Source organism: Poecilia reticulata, linkage group LG4 (genome assembly GCF_000633615.1).
Source record: "Poecilia reticulata strain Guanapo linkage group LG4, Guppy_female_1.0+MT, whole genome shotgun sequence".
In the NCBI taxonomy this organism is placed as follows: domain Eukaryota; kingdom Metazoa; phylum Chordata; class Actinopteri; order Cyprinodontiformes; family Poeciliidae; genus Poecilia; species Poecilia reticulata.
This window is the reverse complement of record NC_024334.1, coordinates 105602-127068: the sequence shown is the minus strand read 5'-3', so window position 1 is coordinate 127068 and position 21467 is coordinate 105602. Positions and strand designations below refer to the sequence as shown.

General features: G+C 38.5%; 1 protein-coding gene across 1 annotated transcript in view; it reads left to right on the top strand.

Moving 5' to 3' along the window:
* raver2 (ribonucleoprotein, PTB-binding 2) overlaps positions 1-21467 on the top strand; it is an 82334-nt gene that overhangs the window by 9929 nt on the left and 50938 nt on the right. The window contains exon 2 of the mRNA XM_008406157.2: positions 11005-11071. Coding sequence (XP_008404379.1) covers positions 11005-11071 — 67 coding nt within the window. The remainder of the gene's footprint in view (positions 1-11004; positions 11072-21467) is intronic.

The following is a 21467-nucleotide window of genomic DNA, read 5'->3' as shown; positions in this document are numbered from 1 at the left end:
ATATATAGATGTGCTGATCAGGTTTTTTCCTGCCGATACCGATCACCCATGAGGGCCGATCACCGATACCGATCACATAATTATTTATTTTATTTTTTTGATCATAAACACTACCGGTTACATTATGTAAGTTGAGAAGCAGGTGATCGGTTTGTGTGATCGGCAACAAGAGACAGTGATCAGCAATCACCGATCATACACTTTTTCACGGAAATCGACCGATTATGATCGGTGGCCGACGTTATACATTATTAGAGGTGTGCCGATCGATCGGTCACCGATCATAGTCGGCCGATTTTCGTGAAAAAGTGTATGATCAGTGATCGGCGATCACGGTCTCTTGTTGCCGATACCGATCACCTGCATCTCATTTCTCAGCCTGCCTGTGCAGCTGGTCTCCTCTTTCCTTCACACTGTGCAAATGCGCAGCAACAAATCCTAAGCGATGTGGAACTATAACGCACTGAGTGACTGGGGACGTTTGCGTGTTGCCGCTGAAAATTGAAGCACGTCAAAATGCATCAACACAACGAAGCTAAGACGACATAAAAACAATGCCATGTCATACTTGAYGGAGTTTGGCTACATCGAGGCTCACTGCMGTAAAAAAGACATATGGAGKATCAGATAGCAGGTAAAGCAGCGCACAGCTACAAACACTCACCCGGATTAGCATGACGGTTAGAAAGCTAAACGAATAACCCACAAAATTATTTAAGTCTTCGAGCTGCGATGTAAGACACTGGTAGTGCTTATGATAAAAAAATAATAATAATTATTATGTGATCGGTATTGGTGATCGGCCCTCATGGGTGATCGGTATCGGTATCGGCAGGAAAAAACCTGATTGGCACATCTTTAATATATGTATATATATATTTTTTTTTTATATTAAGACCATCAACAACATCTCTTTCTATGTGAGTGACAAAGCAATTATTGTAAAACAGCGGTTTATGGTTTTAGTACAGGACAAAATTATGAAAATGTGACACATTCCACTTTTCCATAATTTGAAAAACTCGAATGTGCCCACTTTCAACTTGATATAACACTAAAACTGTCTTTAGTATTGTACATGATGAGCACAGCTTGTTCTTAGCGAAACAGCCGTCTGCTTATTCTCTAAAAGCTTTAAATTTCTTGCCTTAATTTTCAGATTTCCACAAGACAGCCAGCCTTTTCAAATCTAATGTGCTCCATGATGCACAGACGTTAAAAATAAGAGCACGTCGATGAAAAGAATTTGGGCTAATGTGAATATCTAATATAATATTGCTGTTAAGGGGGCGGGGGGTCTCCACTATACACCATCTAATGGGAGAATTTCAAGGGAAAAAAGCCATTTTCTATCCTACAGTCAGGAATGTAAATTGAATCTCTAAAGTTTGCTAAATACCATCCTCTAACTGCAAGTGTGTTTTGATCTGAAACCAAGCTGAACTATTCCAGTAACAAACACACAAAGTGTGCTTGACCCAAAACAAAATATGCATGTGGCAAAACTGTTAAGCATGGTGGAGGATCTGTGATGCCGTGGGCCTGTGTCCCATCCAATGGCCTTAATAAACTAGTTACGCATGTTATCTAGGCATTGGAATATTTATAATTTAAATACTATTCAAATGTCTGTGGCATAATTTACTGCAGGTTCCTGTTTCCAGGCTAATATGCAAGCCTTGAGCTAAATAGTTAAAATCCTGTCATCAGTCATTCATCCATTACCTGTAAAAATGTTATTATTAATAAGAGGTTTGATAAAAGGGTAGATTCTATTACTTTCTTATCAGATTTTATAATTGCTGCCTGTGATAAATGGACCTCATTCTGTAATAAGTCAACAAATCAGAAGCTGCAGAAATGATGGATATTCGCTAAATGTTGTGACAGCTGGACTCTTGATATGTTCAAAGTGAGTGACTTTCAGTTCGTAAGGAAAAAAAAAAAACCTTCAATCTGAGCGTGGTTGCTTCAGGGCCAGAGCCATGCAGAGACTGGTGGGTGTGGAGAGGAGGGGGGAGCGGGGTCACACTGGCTGACAGCAGAATCTGTCCCGTCTCAGGGCAAACCACCTGCTCCCCCCTGCCCACCGGCTCTCTGCCCTCGCAGAGATCAAACCAACCGCATCTCTGAGACGGAAAAACATCACAAAGAGCAAAACGCAGGAAAAAGAATCAGTTGGATTCCTTATAGGTGTTCACAGCAGGGAAAACTGACAGAAAATACAGCACTATCAAAGTCCTATTGCCGTCCTGTGATATTTATGCTGATTGATGATACATTTTAGTCTATTTTCTATCCAGTAGCTGATTCCATGTTCTTCTAAAAGCTCTTTAAATCCGGTACCAGAATCATAAGCTACAGTCTTCAATCTGAAGGTTTTCAGATTGAAGACTGGTTTTCAGTGTCACTTCAGCAGTCAGGAGCACATAAAGCCTAATTTTTGAGGTTTGAACATGGTAAACCGCCTGGAAAGTAATAAGTAACAACATCATAATTATGTAAATATATAATTATGAAATTTGTGTGCAGGTGGGACTGTTTTAATTTACTAAGACAAAAATGAAATTCTGAAAATAAATACGTGCCACATCACACAGTCCATCTAAAACTCAGGTCTGTCTCAAAATCCGAATCTTTCCTCCACCTGTGCCTGACTTGGACTAGTTGGACACAGCTGATCTGGTGGATTGATGCGTCCAACAGTGACAAACAACACCTCTTTTACACCACTTAGGATGTTTGGCTGAAAAAACAACACATTTAGAGGAACTTCATAGAATCTCACTTCAAAACAAAATCTGAAATGTCCCTTGAAAACATATGTTTGGTTGATTATTTGCTCCCATCTCAACCATCCTCATCTTTTCTCCTGTTGTTGTGGCTTTGAGTCTCTGCTGTTGCTGCCCAGCTTCAGTGCATCATGTGTGTTTACTCAACTGTAATTTAACACAGCATCTGCTGATGGGGAGAAGATGAAGTGCAAAATACAAACAAAGACATTACTTGCTCTTTTATATGAAAGCAAAAGGGAGAGGAATTTGATTTGGAGGGCTTTTTGAGTGACGATTACTGTCACAGAAAGGAAAACAACAAATCATTGCCCAGCAGTGAAAAACAAAAGCGGAACGGAGTGGAAGAGGACTCCAAACAAACTGTGAAGCAGTCACTCCTACCTGTGTGCTTGGAGTGTGAGGGTGCCTATGCTACTCAAGGTGTGAAGGCACAAAGTTGGTGTTTGAGAGATATAAAGAAGCTCAAAGAGAAAAGGACATCTACACACTAGTGTTACTGCTTGTCTGCTTGCAATGTGTGAGTACGCACTTTTTCCACGGAGCTCTCCTGGCAGCCATTTAATGGGCCAGTGATCCGTGCTGTGCATGGCTCGAGCCACCTGTCCCAAACACAGACAGACACAGAGCTCACTTCTTCCCAAATATGGGATGGAATATAAAAGGTTTCCACGGTCCCTTAGCGACAGTTAGGCGTAGTTATAGTTTTTCTCCTTTTGTGTATAATAGCAAAGCCGTTTTAATGCATGGAGGTTTGAATGTTAAACTGTCTTGCTGTCAAGCATTAACAGCATTAACTGAATACAGTTTGTGTGTTTAGACACTGAATAGAGGCCATTTTTAATGCTCATTAGTGAGAAAATTGTCAGCATTAAAATGTCATTCTTGTCATGACAATTGAACAGGCTACATGTTGGCACCTTTTCCTGAGCTGCATCCTTTCATCTTTTATTTTCTCTCTAACATACAGACTCCATCAGTAGGTCAAGGACGCAGTTAGTACCGGTAAGGAGGCCATGTAGCGTGGTTGTCCTCTAATCCACACCGTTCCCTCCTGCCGGTACTGAGCTGGAATGATGGCAGACTGTTACTTTGTAGCGGTGAGCCGTCTCATTTTCAAGAGCTAAACAAAAGGAGGATTTGTGTTTGTGTTTAATAAATGAAACAATGTGGCAGTAAGCATGGTTTTCATCACAGATGCTTGATCTTGGTGTGAAGAGGAAAATCCCACTTGTTTATCCGTCTCGATTTTCACTTCTCCATCACCTTTCACAGCCTGTAAAAAGTGTGATCTGTGTAGAGACTTACTGAGTGGTACATGGGATAGCAAATATCTAGTCTAACAAAATTATAAAGTGGATGAGTGTAAATGTAGAGAACAGATTATAGATGATTTCAAATATATCCGTCTTAACCTGTCTTGGATAAGTTTGGGAAAGAGATGAAGCATCTACCAGACGTAGGCCTGTATTGGGCTGAGCACAACTGATGAGACGCCTTTCTTACTCTTACTTTGGGTCTTGCTGCATCAGTACTTAGTGAACCAGACTGGGTCTTTTGATCTGTGGTTCTGATCTCCTTCATCAGCTTAATGGATGGAGAATCTTTGCTCAAAATGTGTTTGACTGGGCCTCTAGGTTGTCTGTCTCGGGAAGAACCAGCTGTTTTCTTTTGGCAGTGGCTCGTTTCAGAATTGGAGACACGAATTGCAAACAATTCAAGAACAATCATTGAAAGTTTAAAGAAAAATACTGGAAATACAAACAATACAATTAAAGTTTTAACAGCTTGGAACAGCTTCATGTTTCTGTGTGTTGCTGGTCAGTAACTCTTTCTGTCATTCTTACTGAAAAATTAGTTTGGAGGTGGAGGAGCCTTAGATTCATTAACTTTAAGTTTTCCCACATAAGCTGTTGTTTTATTAAAGCAGCATTTCATTACATTTTCAGCATTCAGTTTTCTTTAGTCTCTCAACAGCCTTTGTGTTGACAATATATGCCAACCTGCCTGTTGAACTGCCGGTTCATTAGTTATGCACACCCTCAGGGACAGATTTAGTTCTGAAATGTGGCTAAGCCAGTCCAAATCAGAACTTTTCTTCTTTTAAAGCCATTTAGATTTTGATGTATGCTTTGTGCCCAGCAGAACATTACATACATAGTTTTTTACACAAATACAAAGCATGGAACATCTTTGATCTTGAGAAACTCAGATTTAGCATCCTTTATTGAACGCATAGTGAAGTCACTATGCGTTGCAGAAATTCTGCCAAGTTTTATTCTCTAAAAAAACCTGTTGATTGGACATTGCATGGCTCCGTGGCAGAGTGTGCTGCATAACGTGTTTTATGGTACACAGCTGTCCTCTGTTCGATGCCCGAGCCATCTGATGCCACTTCCCCTTTTCTCTCTGCCCTTCTTCCCATCCAGCTGCAGTTGAATGGAGGCCACTAGTCCACTAAAATCTTTAAAAAAACCCAACATGCTAGAAACCATTTCAAAGCTGTAGTCGAGGAACAAACTGGTCATTTCCTAAATTGAGGTGAAGAGCACAAAAGAGTAGCATACTTTTTTTTTTACTTGAACACATCATCACTTGCACAGGTGTTATATGTGCCCTATTTTAGATTTTTGTTCAAAACCTTTTTAATGATTGATAATGATTGTGTTGTGTTAAGGAAGTGGACCTCATCATCTGGATGGCCAACCCCTCCCATGAAAACCTGTGAACCCCCTGCTGCAACCGAATATTTACTTTTCCATTTCACCTTAGTTCCACTCCGAATCTGCATGTATATCAAAGTTAGCGTTGTGAATCCGATTAAAGGAAATGTGCATGCTTGAGTGCAGAGTTTAACAGCTGTAGTTTTAAATTGGAATAACAATTTAGATAAGGCTGCTGAGGTCGATGGTGCATTGCATCTTGTTCTGCAGCTGTGAAGCAGTGAATTACAGCTTGAGGCAGCGGCAGTGTGCGGTGATCACGGAGCAGACAGGTGGGAAGGTCATTATCAGCTGTTCGAAGGACTACTTGTGATTTTGTTTTCTTCTTTTTATTGCTTGTAACCTGCATGTATTTCTGCCAGGTGCAAGATCGGAATGCTATACGTTCTTTATCAGGCCATGTGCTCTGAAGGCAGTTTTACTCTCAAGCTTCAGCAAAGTGCGCCCCCACACATGCATGCAGGGAAATAAGCTGTCGGCTGCTCACGGTGATACTGGCTGGGCTAACTTGAAATGTCAGGTTTTGAAAATGTTAAAGCCTGCAGATTGATTGTTATTGCTAAGAATGAACAGGAAATATTTTCAGAACTGCAAGGCTCAGGGAAACGGCTTTGGTCAACTACACCCACTGGAGGGGAAAAAGTTAACTACCATGATGAGCACCCAGAAGGAATGGTCCAATTTGGACAAAGTTGGGTATACATGCACACTTGCAATTTGTATATAGTTCACCAAATAGCATAGAGTAGCTGGTATTGTTTCTGTGAGGAGCACATAGTGTTACAGGCAGTTGCTGGAGTCACGTTGTAAATAGTTCAGCAGCTGTCTACCATTTGCGGTTCCTGATTTCTTGGTATACTTTAAAGCTGCAGTATGTGACTTTTATGAAAATATTTCCAATTTTTCCACATTTGTTAAAACTGTCATCATGTTGTGACATTATAATTGGAGACATATGATATATGGGGGAAAAAAGCTCCTTCACCTATTCCCAGTGCTACTGTTGCAGGCTTTAAAAATGCACCAATCCTGGTCAAAAACAACCAGTGAGAGTCAGGAGGAAGGTCCTAGCTGTCAATCAGCTCATGTAGTGCACGCTGCTAAATGTGCTAATTGTGGAGAAACAACTACAGTTCCAAGAAAACTGTCTATTTGCTGTCACAGGTGGCTATGCTAACTAGCCTTAGCATCTATGTTGTGGTGAACCAGCTGAAGCATAGCAGAAGTTGAGGGGCAGGCTGTGCACAAGCCTGATTGACAGTGTTAAAACCCTCCCCCAGGCTGTGATTTGTTGTTTCTGACTGAGTGGTGTATTTCTGCAGTTAGTACTGGGAGCACTGGGAGTAGTAACTGTTTCTGTTTAATAAAAGTTAGATAAAGCAGCTTTAGTGCATTACGTAAAGTGAGAGTACCCTCAACACATTACTGGGGTCCCTCACATTTACAAAGGCCTTTAAAATAAACAAAAAAGAATACCAGTCTTAATAAAACTCTTTTTAAAAATAACATCTAGATGGGTATATAAGCTAAAATTTTAATAACTGAAAGGCAGAGACTGGCAATAAAAATGGCATGTGTTTTAACTGTTCAGACTGAGAAGCTCAGAGGAGACACAGCTTTGTTTGGGCTCTATAAATAGTCTCTAAACATCTTGTTATATGTTGAGAGAGCTGAACTTTCAGCCCAGTTGAAGTGCACAACAGCAAATGGATGCACATTGAAACATAGTAATGCACTCAGTGGAGTAATTTACTCTGGTTTTAGTATCACAAAGAGCTCTGGAAGTCACTGAAATAATATTGATCCCTTCCTTCCTGTCTTCTGTTTTTTTTTAATGGTTAATTTGCAGTAAATGTGGTGGAGATGGAAGGGTGCAGAGAGGAACATTTTGTTAGACAGATTTGTTCCAAAATGATGCAATGATCCATGATATGCAACATCTCAACTCTGTACAGGAGTGGGCTGGCTGGTTAGATGGATACAAAAAGAGAATAATGTGTCAAATCACCAATACTCATTTTATTACTGCTCTGGGTATGTAATCTCCCCACTGAGGGGCAATAAAGGATATTTGTATCCTATTCTTTTCAGGTTTTAAGGTAAATAATGTGATAAGTTTACGCATACAGTCTGCCTACATAATCTCCCAAAACACGTTAAATGTGTTTATAACTATATGACCATGAATTGCATCATTATTACAATGCAGAGTTCATGTCTTTATTTCCCTATTTGAATAGGAGCAGAAAATGCATCCTTTATTTTCTGACGGTGAATAAACACGCTGAAAACATTAACTGCCATCAAAGCGCTGTCCTCTACAAACTCATKTGTTCTTGAAAAATGTTATTCAAATAAATGCAATGTTATAGATCTCATCTCTTTGCATTGATATGTATATCGGCTTTTATGTGCATACAAATGTGGGGTCATTCTGTGCTGTTGGGACGAGAGGCTGTTCATAGAATACAAGAGTTACAGAAAAATAAGGTCTGCAAAAGACATAATATCCTCCTTTAAATAAATACAGAATACAAAAAAAGAGAAATAATAAATTAAACTAAACAATAAGATTGGATATAAACTGAAAAATGTAATATAAATGTTGCATTAATACAAATAAATAATAAACATTAACACTATTATTACATTACTTGAGAAAGTTCTTATGTCTTGTGTTTTTGAATGCTTTATTTGGCATATTATTTTATTGAGCCGTTATTTTATTTCTTTATTAATTGACAATTTTAGCAGCATCTGGTAAAATTGTCAATTATCTTGAGTCTGAGAATTACAAAGGGTTGCCATCAGTTTTTGAATCCAGCATATCAGAAGAGAGGCACTTAAGACAACAAAAGAACAAGCTGGTATACTTGATTCAGCCTCCCTGTTTGAAAAGCAAACAGGGAGGCTGTTTGCTTTTCAAATGTCGCCCCAAAAATGCAACGCTAGAAATCAGTACTCAACTGGACTCAGCGGAGCTAAAGATAGACAGAGCATGCAATAAACCTTTTGGACACAGACCTGAGTTTTTACAGCCACATAAAGTCTATCAGTAAACCAACTTGCTATCATCTTAAAAACATTGCCAGAATAAAGGTTTCCTTTTGAAAATGGAAAAAAGGAGAAACTTGGACTTGCTTTTGCAGTTGGTAGGAATATTGTAATAATTCATTTACAGGTTTCTAATATAAAAAAAAAAAAATCAATCGAGTATCTGCATTGATCATATCTCATCAGTTCTTGAATCACTGCAGTGGCTCCCAGCTTTATAGAAGGAAAGACTTCCAAATTTCTCTATTGGTCTGTAAAGCACTTGGCTTGAAAATGCATGTTTGAATTACTTTCCAGGCATGAATCATGTAGAGCCCTCAGGTCTTCAGAGACCTATTTGATTTAAAGATCCTCCCCGACCTTTTAATCTTAAGGACTTGCTACAGTTGAGAGCCGAGGGACTCTTGTTCTGCTCCGTTTGGTGTAAACTCTTTGATAAAGAGACTTTAAACCTCAGAAACCGTAGTGAGGGAAACTGTTTACAACGATTCTGTACTTTGATACTGGTACCACAATACAATGAAAGGGGACACAATGGTTCATTTGCAGACCTCGGAGACGGGGATGCAAATGTATCATTTAAATCAGCTGGGCAGGAACAGAAACACAGCATTACTTACCTAGCGTGTGCTGCCACTTTTCTTTGTACACATTGCTTTACATAAGGTCAATGCAACAAACCACAACTTATTGTAGTCTTTACTACGGATAACTATAGACCTGCTAGCATGAGTTAAAGGTTCATTTATTTAATGCAGCTTTAGGTATAAATCTGATCTGGTTTTGCTGTGTTTGGACTTGCTGCTAACATTAGCCTTCAGGGAATAGTTTATGTGTTTATGTAAAGCAAGTTCATACCGGTCATAGCTACGCAATACCACCATGCGTCAAAATATCTGAGCTTTTTCGCATATAAGTTTACTCAAGAGTGAATCAATATTGAGTGAATCAATAGAAGTTTACATAAAAAGACATCTTATTTGTCTTGCTTCTCTTGTTTTAGGTCATTTATTTCTATTTGCTAAATGGACCAATAAAGAGATAATCTGTCAGATTTGTTTATTTGCTCAAATTAGCAGTTCACACACATTTTACCAGTGTTCATCATTGCCTTTGTATGCCTTGGGTCAAACATTTTTATGTTTTCTTCCACAAGCTTCTCATAGTTGTTTGCTGGAGTTCTGGCCCATTCCTCCCAACAGAACTGCTAGAATAGAGTCACGTTTGTAGGCCGCTTCACTCGCACTCACCTTTACAAATCTGCCAACAAATTCTCTATATGAGATCAGGGCTTTGGGACGGCCACTACAAAACACTGAGTTTATTGTCTTGGCTGTTCTGTTCCAGCCTCTAAGGGTTTAACTTTGTTCTGCACAACTATGTTGCAACATTTCAGTTACAAGAGTCTGAAGTCYAAAAAGACACTTGTTCCTACCATTAAACAATCTCCACTATAATTTACTAAACCGTAGTCGAGAAGCCGTGCGTCTGCATCRCTGCCAAACTGGTAAGGAAGGTGGTGAGGCCAACAAGAGAATTCAGCAGTGAGCAGGAGTGCAAGGATCTATTGCTGTATTATTGCATCTTCTTGCTTCTCGTCTTTTCTCACCTCATCATATCCAGTCACCAAAGAGACAAATGCATTTGAGCTGGAGAGGAGGATCTGATTTACAGCTTTGATGCATCAGCGTTCGCCTCTCATGTGGCTTGGAGTTCTTCTGTCCTTGTGTGGCTGAAAGAAAGAAAGAAAGCTTTTCATCTTCACAATTTCACTTTTATTAACAAGTAGCTACTTGTTTAAAAGAACACTAATTTGTTTCTTTTCAATAAAGATAATGAAAAATGTTTGCCTGTGATTAGCAGAACTTGTGAGCTCTATCATTTCAGTTATTTCGGATTGTGTTTAGTCTTTTTTGGTTAATTGCGGCTCCTGAGATCAGTATGAGGAATGAGACCAGCAATCAAATTATGTAAAGAACAAAATGATCCCCTGCTTGCCAGTGTAAGAGAWRCTRAGGGTTGAATGTTTGAGGCAGTTCAAAGATGAACAAACGCGTAGAGGGCAGTACTGGGCTCTTCTCTCTTTGTATTGTTTGGTTTAAGTTGGTGATGCAATTTSTCTATTAATAAGTTAATCTAATGTTCTTATCAATTKTAYTAATAGACTAATRATTAATTGATAACGTAAAGGGCTAAMATAGTATAATAAACTAATCTAAWCTAGCAAARCTGAATGTTTCTGACCCTTTGTTTAGACAGTTTAGATTAAATGCATTGGCATCATTTGCTGATGTCACCGAATTGAATAAGAAGGATTTCTAATTTTAATAGAATTAAATGGTTTGGAGTCTGTTTAATATTTTAAAACTGATAATTTGATAGTATTTTGTAAAGCTGTTTGTTTTCTTCTAACTTATATTTATATGTCATTCCAGGAAGTCCATGAAATTCTGAAAGAGTATGAGCTGAAGTACTGCTTTGTGGACCGCAACAAAGGCACAGGTATGAATTACAACTGACAAGACACAAAAACTCAACTCTTTCCTAACACCTATGAGTCAGAGGCTTAAYATCATTTCCAGGTTTTGTGATTAACAACATTAGTCCTTTTGGGACTATGATTCACACAATAATACCTTGTTATTCTCAAATAATAACACTGTGCCTCTTGCACATTAATTACGTTACAACAAAAGTKCTGCATGACTCTTTCTGAAGAGGTTCTGTTAATGTTTGGCAAGGTTGGAAGTTACACACAGATAAAAGCTTAAAGGCTAGAGTTTATATATAACCTAATTTAGTAGAAAATTATACATTACCATTTTAAATGGGCTGTGGTTTAAAAAAAAACATGTAGTCATGTGCTGGAATCCACTAAACTCTTTTTCCTATTATGCATAAACTTGGATACAGAACATCAGGGAACAGTGTGTGAACAGAGACAGTTCAGAAGTGTTTTGTTGCAGTCGTGTGTTTTAAGATATGCAGACTGGTGCTGTTGTGRAGGATGCCGGATTTTAATAAATGATTACAGAACTTGAGCTGCAGTTTAATATTCCCTCCTGCTGATTTCTCAGTAAAATGCTAATACACAAAATGAATAAAGAGACATGATGAGGAATTACTAAAATGTTCTGTGTGACACTAAGTTTAGCTAATAAATCCCTCTGTGTGTGTTGAATGTCAGGATTTTTTTTTCTCTTGTTAAATATTCGGAGATCTGAAACTATTGAGGTTTTAATCAAGGAAATAATAATTAAAAAAACTACTACCGAATTCACTCAACTGAATCACAATGATGAGCGGAATGCTAAATGCTGCCTTATTTAAGGAGCTTTTTCATAACTGCATGATGGATCTTTAAACTTTTAAAATATGGGTTATTTGAAAGTAAAATTTTACAACTGCTTAATTATCTATTATACTTTGTTTTTAGTTATTGATAAGTGTAAAAAAAAGGTTAGCCGGAAGAAAAACTGCAAACAAAAATGAACCTTTCCTTGTGCTTGGATTTATTTAATGAATACTATGTGTTTTTTGATTTTATTGAAAATAAGTTGATCTCTTGAAATAAAATGAAAGCATTTATTATGTTGTGTCACTGTATAAGCACGGCCTGTTACTGGTATAGTAGTTTATCTGGACTTTAAAARTTACGGTTTCAAAGACCATTTCATTTTTCTTGAAATGCTAGATGAAGTGACCTGACATTTTACCTACTGTATGGATTATACTTTTAGGAACTAAAATAAAATCCCAAGTCTCTGCTAACCTTGGTTAAYGTTTTTTGATATTTAGAAATGTTTTTGGAAAATATTTATTGCTAATAACGTTCCAACAATTTAGAATTCAAAGCAAAAGCCTGAATTGCACAAGTAAAAAAAAMCAACATATTTCTTTAAAAGAATTAATTTTTGGACAGGACAAGTTAGACCAATGTAATTTTTGCTTAGTTTTTTCCCTCTTAGCAAGAACATTATTATGGCTGCAAATTGGAGGTTTTCTTTCATATCTTCCCAGAATAGACATGTGTGGAATTGTCAAAAGTAAAAAAAAACAGAAAATCTGTACTGGCAAAGAAAAATCTGTCTYTAGTTACTCTTGTGTGGATGAATTGACTAAACCAGCTAAATTTTCTTCTAAATCCTTTTGTAGACCCCTTAGAGTTATGTTTTGAAATAACTTGTAAAGCTGTGCTAAGTGTCATTATGTTCATATTTTCTTCACTTTCTGACAGTTGCTGCTCAGAGGTCTGGAAATAGAAAGAACACACAAACACACACATTCGACCCCCTGCCCTGAGAGTGTGTCCCTTTCCAGGGAAATCTTACTTAGTGTCTATATTTAGGCCCTGCAGCCAGCCAAGCACCTGAAACTGAACACTTTTAGAAAGTGGTGGGGACTTGTAAACAGCTGAACTGTCAGAGGAGCAGCCTGTTCAAAAGGTTAATGGGTTGCCTGATGGAAAAGTAGTCCTTGTTGGACCTTCAGCCTCCAATTAGGACTCTCCTGCAGGTCTCTATTAATGTCGGACGTGAAGAACATCACAGCCCGCTTAAAAAAAAAGTTGAATTTATGTCAAACTTAACATTACAAGCAGAGGCGGCGTTTTCCTATTGTTCTCTCCCATTTGCTGTCATTTTGAATCTGCCTCCTTTCTTTGTCTTACTGTCTCATAAATCAACACATGCACCATTTTTCCTTTTATTTCTTCCCTCTATTCACTGGAGAAGTACTCACTTTAATTTCAAGGGCTTGCTTCAGTAAGCTGACAACATAATGTGGCGACTTCTTGTCAGGCTTATCTGAATGAGGATTGAACATGTTTGTGGAGGCATAAAGATGCAACCTAAAGAGTTTGGAGAAAACTGTGTTCCTTAAAAATGATTTTTCTAGGTAATATTGGCATATTAAGACACAACACTTCTGCAGGAGTGAGGCCAGTGGGACGCTTTTTCTGCTCCAAGGCATAAGCATTAATAGTCTCATATTTCCGCTGTAAGCCGGTTCCTGTGCAACAACAACTTACATTTTAGGCTCTGCATGTAGAAACTTTTGGTAACTTTAGGATCCTTGTCATGATTTTCTGCTTTTGGAGAGATTGGCAAACTGCTGACATTCAGTTCTAACTTTTTATTTTCACTGAGCATAATGGTAGTTTTCACCAAAGTGAACGACTGAATGAAACGTAGCAAACCTGCAGGAACTGTTTTGGAAGCAAGGAGGGAAAACGTGAAACGAAATCGTAATCCTGCATTCCTGTTACCTGGGAAGTCGGATCTCATGGATAGATGGGAGGGCATTTTGGCTGAAGTCGGAATTTCCCAGTTCTGAGTTCAACTGGAACGCAGCATAAATAAATGAAACCAGATCTAACCATGAAGAAAAAAAACATAGACTATACTATTCTGAATAATCAATGGGAAGGTCTTTATTGTCATCACAGCAATCAAACCCTCATTATAATTGCTGGCCAACTTTTCCCTTGTTTCCACTAATATTTGAAATATTCATCTTTAGTGATGAACTCCAAATCTTAAATTCTCCATTCTTGCCTCCTCAGATTCTGTCAGATTTAGGTCAGAACTCTAACTGAGCCACTCCACAAAAGGTTTCTTACCTCTTGTCAGAGGAAACGTGGGCAAAGTTAAGATAGCTTTAACCATAAATCTAAAACATTTTTTACTTAGCTGTAAAAATCTCACTTCTAATTTAATTCAATATTTTATGCAGATTTTTTTTAAACACCACTTCTTTCCATTGATCGTGATTGTATCCCTTGTTTGAGTCATTTAAACAATAATCAATAATCAACCCAAAACACCTTCCTGAGCAACTTTTAGCGCCTAGATCTTTTACAGAACCTCATTTTTAACTCTAAACTAATTAAATCACATAAACTGATTGTGTTCTGGTTGCTAAAGCTAGCACAAATTGGCATGTGGTTGGTATGTTTTTTTTCCCTCTACTTGTTTTACCAATCATTGATCAGTCTTCGAGAGACGCTTCTGATTCAGATTAGTATGCGATCGATTGGATGTTCTGCAGTTGAGGTGGTCCAGCTCCTACAGAAACAAACAGGCTTTTTGTGGTCGTTAAAATATTCTTGTAATGTAAGTGGCAGTCAACAGGATGCAACAGGGAGGATCACTGGATAAAGTTTGAGTGTGTGTGTGTGTGTGTGTGTTGGGAGATCCCTGACCCTCTCACTTGGAGGTGTAAAGCACTGATTTCATGCCACTGGAGTGTGTGTGTTGACAGATTTATTTTCCTCTTGACTCCGTGACCCCTCACCCCACACCCCCGCTTGTCACCCTACCACAAACCTTTATCCAACAAACCCAGAGCCTGTTGGTTTATGTGTGATATATGTTGTTGTAAATGTGTGTGTGCTGCCAGAGTTCTGTATACACACCGTGTGAGTCATCAGATTTTGTTCTGGGGGGTTTAGAGGCAGGGAGACTTAGTTTGGGTCTGTTTTTCTGTGTTTGTGGCGGACTTGCCAACCTCTGGTTCAGCTTTCAAGGCAGCTGTATAACATCAACCCAACCGAGTGTTTATAGTCTGACTCACGCTCTTTCCTTTATCCCCTCTGCCTTTTCAGCTTTTCTTTTTTTTTGTCTCTCTCCAACCACTCAGTCTGAGAAATATTGTCTGCTTTTTGATAACTTGCGCAATGTTCTGTACACGTAGCATCTGAAATGTCATGTTAAAGTTTAGATTGAGACCCTCTGCATTGCTTACCACTCTCACTAGTGAATGTTTACTTTTATTTATACTGATAAAAATATGCTACTGGTGTTGTTGTCTCTGTAACTTGCTGCACAGCAATGGTTTACATCAGGCAGAGGGTAAAAATTAGTTTTTGTTGAAAGTAAACCATGGTTTTAGACTTTTTTTTGCACACTTTTGTATTGTAAATCTAACAGTAGTGTTCTTAGTTCTGGTGTTGAGCCTTTCTGTCTATATCTTCCTGAAACTTCCAGGACTATTAACTAGGGATGCAAACAGTTAATTGACTTATGATTAATTGTTGATAAATTGTTAATTAGATTAAAATTAGTTCCATTCGATTTACTAATAACAACCGCTTAGATCTTTTTATAGCATAATTTAGCAGCCATCCAGCAGAGGGCGCTGCTCGTTATCCTTCAGTGGAACCAGTTGATACGGAATTAAAGATGGCGGCAGAATCCCAGAACAGGAAAGAGGAACCGACCGAACTAAGGAAGAGCTTGGAGTGGTTCTGTTTTGAAATATAAACACTCGACAAACTCCTTAAGTTTGCACCTTAAATAGTGCATGTTTAACTGTTCTGCATGACTGAGCACTGCCAATAACTCAACTGATGTGCTACGAAGGCGAGGATGTGATGATGACAGAAAAGCAGAGGGCATACACGGAAAAATTATAACATGATATAAAAAACATGGTGCCAATAAACACAGTTGATTTTGAGAGCTTTCTGAGTTTAATAATGTGAGAAAACCACAATTTGTTTATTCAGTCAGTATTTATTCATTCATTTATTTAGGAAAACAATGTGGACTTAATACACCAACACTGCATATTTTGTAAGTATAGGATTGAGGTTTAAATTTTGCAGAAAATTTGTTGCCATCCTTAGTGGCACATCTTTCCTTCCCTGAACTCTAAGGTTAGACTTCTGTCAATTTTAAACCCTAATTGTCAGTTTTTAACCCCATCAACTTACTCAAATGTTTCAGTTAGGTTTAAATACATTTTTGTATCCTAATCTTATTATAGTTGCAGTGAGATATTCACATTTTTAAAGGATCATAACTATCTTTTCCCGCCACTGCCTCATATTAAAATAGGCTAAAAATGTTCCATTTAAGATCATGGATCAGAATTTTTAAAATTATATTCATTTAATAGATTTTTAAGATATTTTTGCTTAACTTGAAAGTGTTTAAATATTCCATGATTATTATGCCTTTTATAGAATGAGTACCATGCCATGACTTTATACGCTTTTGACTCCTCCCACTGCTCTGTCCACAACTTTTACAAACCTAAAGGTTCAATAGTTGTTGGTGAACCAGAGTTTCACCAGAGTGCAGCAGCAGGTGGGGGGATGGAGGCAGGGAGGAGGGGTTTACTGAGGCAGCAGAGTGTAATCAATCTGGGCTCGCGTTGTTGCCGGGCTCTCGGCAGAGAATTATCCATGAATGAGCTTTAGCTGGGCTGAGTAATCTGTTCATCTATCTTCCAGGACTGGGCTGGCTGTGATGTAATGCGTTCTGCTGTAGCAAAGGAGGTGATCAACAAGTCAGAAGGTTCATTTGGCTCCGAGGTTAAACTGGAGATCTGTTGAATTTTTCATGACGTGATATGATGTGCGAACAAGTCGACTGAAAGTCTTGCATTGTTTTTGTTTTTTTCCCACTCTGCAAAATGATTTTGTTCAACGAAGATAACATACAGCAGATTTCTTATCATTAAAGTCAAAAGAAGCGGGGTTTTTTTTCTTTGTTTACCACACCTCAGAGCCTAAAATATGCAAATGAGCCATAAATTGGTTTTATATTTATTTCTATTGTTAGCATCACCTTCTGGGCTTTAATAAAATCCCAACAAATTATTATTAATTACTGTATATAAGAAGTTAAAGGGTTTTGTAAAGTTTGTGTTCCTAACAGAAAATACTGGTTTTGGTTATGAAATCATTTCACAGCCGTAGTCTTAATTAGTCTTTTCATCAGTCAGAGTCCATTGGTCTTTTACAATGAGCAGTATTAACGAGCTCAAACAAAGTACACCTGGAGAGATTTCAGGCAGCGATGGCGTCCATTCCCTCCAGACTTCTTCTTCAGGTCAGCTGCAGTCGTTTTTCACTCTTATATTCAAACACTAGTTGTGGTATTTAAGGACCCCCATATGGGTCAAATTCAGCTGTCTACCAGGTATAGATCAAAAATCGCACCATTTCCCCCAAGATGCTAGAAACGGGCCGCAGTTTTTTATGTGTAATTGGTGTGAAATTCAAAGATATTCCCTGAGCTGAGAGGTTCACATTCAGAGGCACAGAAACACAGCCGATCATGCAAAGCACTCACTACCACAGCCTCCTGGGAAAACGAATGTCTGGTTTAAAAACATATGCATTTGTGTGGTTAGAGAAGTAAATGAAAAGTCCTTAGAAAGAAATTGAAGAGGTCTTATTTTCAAATTGTCTCTTATCCAAAGCAAGAGTGGAAAAACGAAAACAAAATATATATATAACCATCTTTTTAATAGTTTACATGTCTTCAAGTAAAATATTTTCATAATGCAGCAGCACGATCTCACCCTGATAATTGTAGAAAGGTCAACCTTTAATCTGAGCAAATTGTGTGGAGAAATAACCTACAAATGATTTTCTCCCATAGCACTTCCTCCAAGAAAATAGCTCCTAACCTTGTCAACATCCACAGTCAGAGCTTTATGTGTATAAACGGTTTAAAACCACCGAAACTGTGACGAACGCAGCAGTGCAAGATCCATGTTTCACTTCCTGCCATGCTAGGTGAGCATGATGGTGAATCAGGAAGATGTTAATATTCGCTGTTATTTAATTTCTCTGTAGCTTAGTAAAGTTGACTATTTAAGAAAACTGCATCAACAAGTGGCAACCCCCAAGTCTCCAAAAAAAAAAAAACCCAAAAAAAACCTATAGACAGCATCTACATGGCAATCAGTTGGGTTGGAGACATGCTAATCAAAAATCGATTCTTTACAAACAAACAAACTTTACTAAAGTTCACTGGCTGTGTTTCCATCTATATTTTTATGTGTATTTTCAAGTATCATATTAATAAAAAGGTTGTTCAGAATCCTAAAATTCTAAGAGTCTCAAAAAAAAACAGTGTTTAAGCTCGCTTGCAGCAGTTGTTGGGTTTCATGAAAAAAAAAATTAATTCGCCTAAAGGGAGATGAAAACAAATTTGCCACAAAACTGATAAAGGGTCATCATTAAGTCTTTCAGAAGGTCAATGGACCAAAGCTAATAGATATTGCTCAAGAGGCACAACATTACCTTCATTAGTCTTTTCATTTCCCAGACATTAAGCTAAAGCTGATGGAGCCATTCTGTTACAGTGACTGGATCTTCTGTGTTTGCTTAAATTACAAGTCAAGGTCAACGTGCTCTACACCATAATAACATAATACAGTTACCTCTTATGAAACAAGCAATAAACATTACACCGTGTCAAAGGCCATCATCACAATCATTTAGCAAATATACATAAAATATGTTCCAGTTACTAAGAATCAAAGGTAACTCGAAACGGCTGGGTTTTCAGCCTTGATTAAAGGATCTCAGCGTTTCAGCACTTACGCAGTTTTCTAGAAGTTTGTTCACACAACAACAAAGGTCTATAAAGTATTTGGTGTAAATGTCAGATACAGTGAAGACACCAGACAGACTTCCAATGAGCATTGGGTTGTCTGGTGGTTGGTGGTAAGTTTTGTCCATTCTTGTTCACACATGATGCTCTTCACAGAAGATGTTTCAAACAGTAGAAGCACCTGAACGTCTGCAGCAACTGATTCTGATAAACAAGTGAAGCTCTCCCTGTCTAAGTAACTGAGCTGCTGTTCTCTCTGCTGGATCCTCTCCAGCCTCGACTCTGATTGAAACGCACTGCTCTGAGGAGCTTCGGTATGCATGGTCTGCACCTCATGACCATATCCGTCCACGGAGCCATTCTCCTCTGTTGGACTTATTAGGGCATACTGATGAGTGTTTATTTTAGTGCACATTGTGTTAAAGGGACTCCCTGGATTCTCCCTGACTGATTGTTTCTATCCCTGATTTTCCATTGAGGACATTACCTGTGCTTCATTTCTACACTTGTTGTAGACAAGATGTTGCTTCAGGAAAAGCTCCTTTAGTCCACCCACCTCCTTTAATCTTTGCCTTCTTACCTTGTTTGACTGCACCGGCCTACATATGTTAGATTTTTGCAGTTGCTACTTCTTCCTCCCATTACTTCACAGGAAGTGCTTTACCAGAAGACTGTTGGGGAGACTAAATTCTGTAACCTGAACATCTAACGAGATTATCCACAGATTTCAGTCTGATCTGCTGGCATTCCTTTAGACATAATGACATTGTAGCTTTATTTGAGTTTGATTTAAATGTTGAGCTTTTAAGTGTGTCTGTTCACCTGCTGCTTCAATCTTCATCAAGGGTGATTGTGAAATTTCTTGATCAACTGTGTACCCGTTTTGTCCAAATGCGTTGAGTTTCTTGCTTGCATGATCAGTTTTTTTCTTTTCTTTTTAATTCTCTCAAACATTGACAAAAAAAGTTTTGGCCAAACTTGTACAAAAAACAAAAAAAACTGAGAAAAAAGTTTGAGGCTTGTTTTGGTTGAGCATGTGGTGTCAACTGCTAAGACAATGCCAGTCTGCCTGTCAGAAAGCCAGACATGCAGCTCGACGGGCACAAATTTCCATATGAACCCACAAACGGGGGAGAGGAAGATGCCTGCCACCCTGCCTGGCATCCAGCTATCTAGCCCTGCACTTTGAACATCTCGCTTCCACACAATGCTACTCGACCAGAAGTATGTGCAGTAATTTGGCCATGCTGCGGAACAAGGGATCTGGGGATACAATGGTGAGGGTTATCCGGGGAATCTCTGCTTTTCAATGGAGGCTTTTGTGCTTGTTGTTTTTCTGTGCAGTAATGAAGACAGTACATGCTGGGAGAGAGCTCACTGGCCCCTCGCTTTGTGTTTTTGTGATGATGTGGATGTAATGTTGACGAAAAAAGATACAGGTCAAAGCTTTTCTTGTAATAGTAAAGCGTTTTTGTTSTCTCTGCCGATTGCCGTTTACATCAAATATGAATCATATGCCCAGTTGCTTCCCTTCTCCTTTTAAAGAGAGCCACATGCATCCATTGGGTTACTRTTGTTTACCACTGATGATGCAGTCGTCTGGTAGRGTYCACTTAGCTGATGTGATCCAAATGTGGAAATTTGTGGATATYCACWGAGAGATTAGCAGATTTTTRTCTYKCTCAGGTCTGACCAGGTGCCACTCTTTAWTGAATGAATGGACACCTMAAATCTAAGCACTACCAGGTATCTGTAACACCACCACTCTTTGGTGAGGAGGTTAGTACTTACGGAAGACAAGTCAACTTTAGCCATTTTCCATGGCTGCATACACATCTCTAGCTGGTTCTTCTTCGCTGGAGTTTGGTGGATTCTTAGGTCAGCRGACTATGAATCGAAATTAAGAATTTAAATTTAAACAACTCCAGGAAAATTTAAATGTCACTCCCGGTTCGAGTTGATTCTCAAGACTCAATGCCCAACCCCACCTTCCCATAGATTGTTCTGGATCAAAGTGATTTAGTTCAAATCGCTATCAAACTCCGTCAAACTTTGATGAAATGTACTTTTAAWAATTGCTTATATTTAGCCCGTTGTTTTCAAGCTGTAGGAGCTGGAAAAAGTTTTCCCCCTTTGGGTTTAGGGGTGTAAATGATGGAAATGTCATGTAAAATKTATTCCTCCTTCACTCTCCCTCCTAGAAATCTGCAAAATAAAGATGCATTCAGACATCCAACTTGAAAAAATGTTCTGGAATATTAAGATCTTCCGTTACGTAAGCCTTGTGCCAAAAGCCATCATGTTACTTCTTAATGATTTGGATAAAAAGCATTTGTATGCGACCAGTGATGTAACTGCCACTGCCTGACTGCACGGTCAGAGCAATTATTCAGATTAGGGCAATCGAGGTCTGACTTGATGGTGTGGATCTAGAGCAGAGCTTGACATGCGTGTTTTGTCTGATTACTTTATTTGGTTGTGATGTCGTCAAAGATGGGGAGTGAAAGGAAAAGTTGCACCAGTTTTGGGCCACTGAGACTTTAACT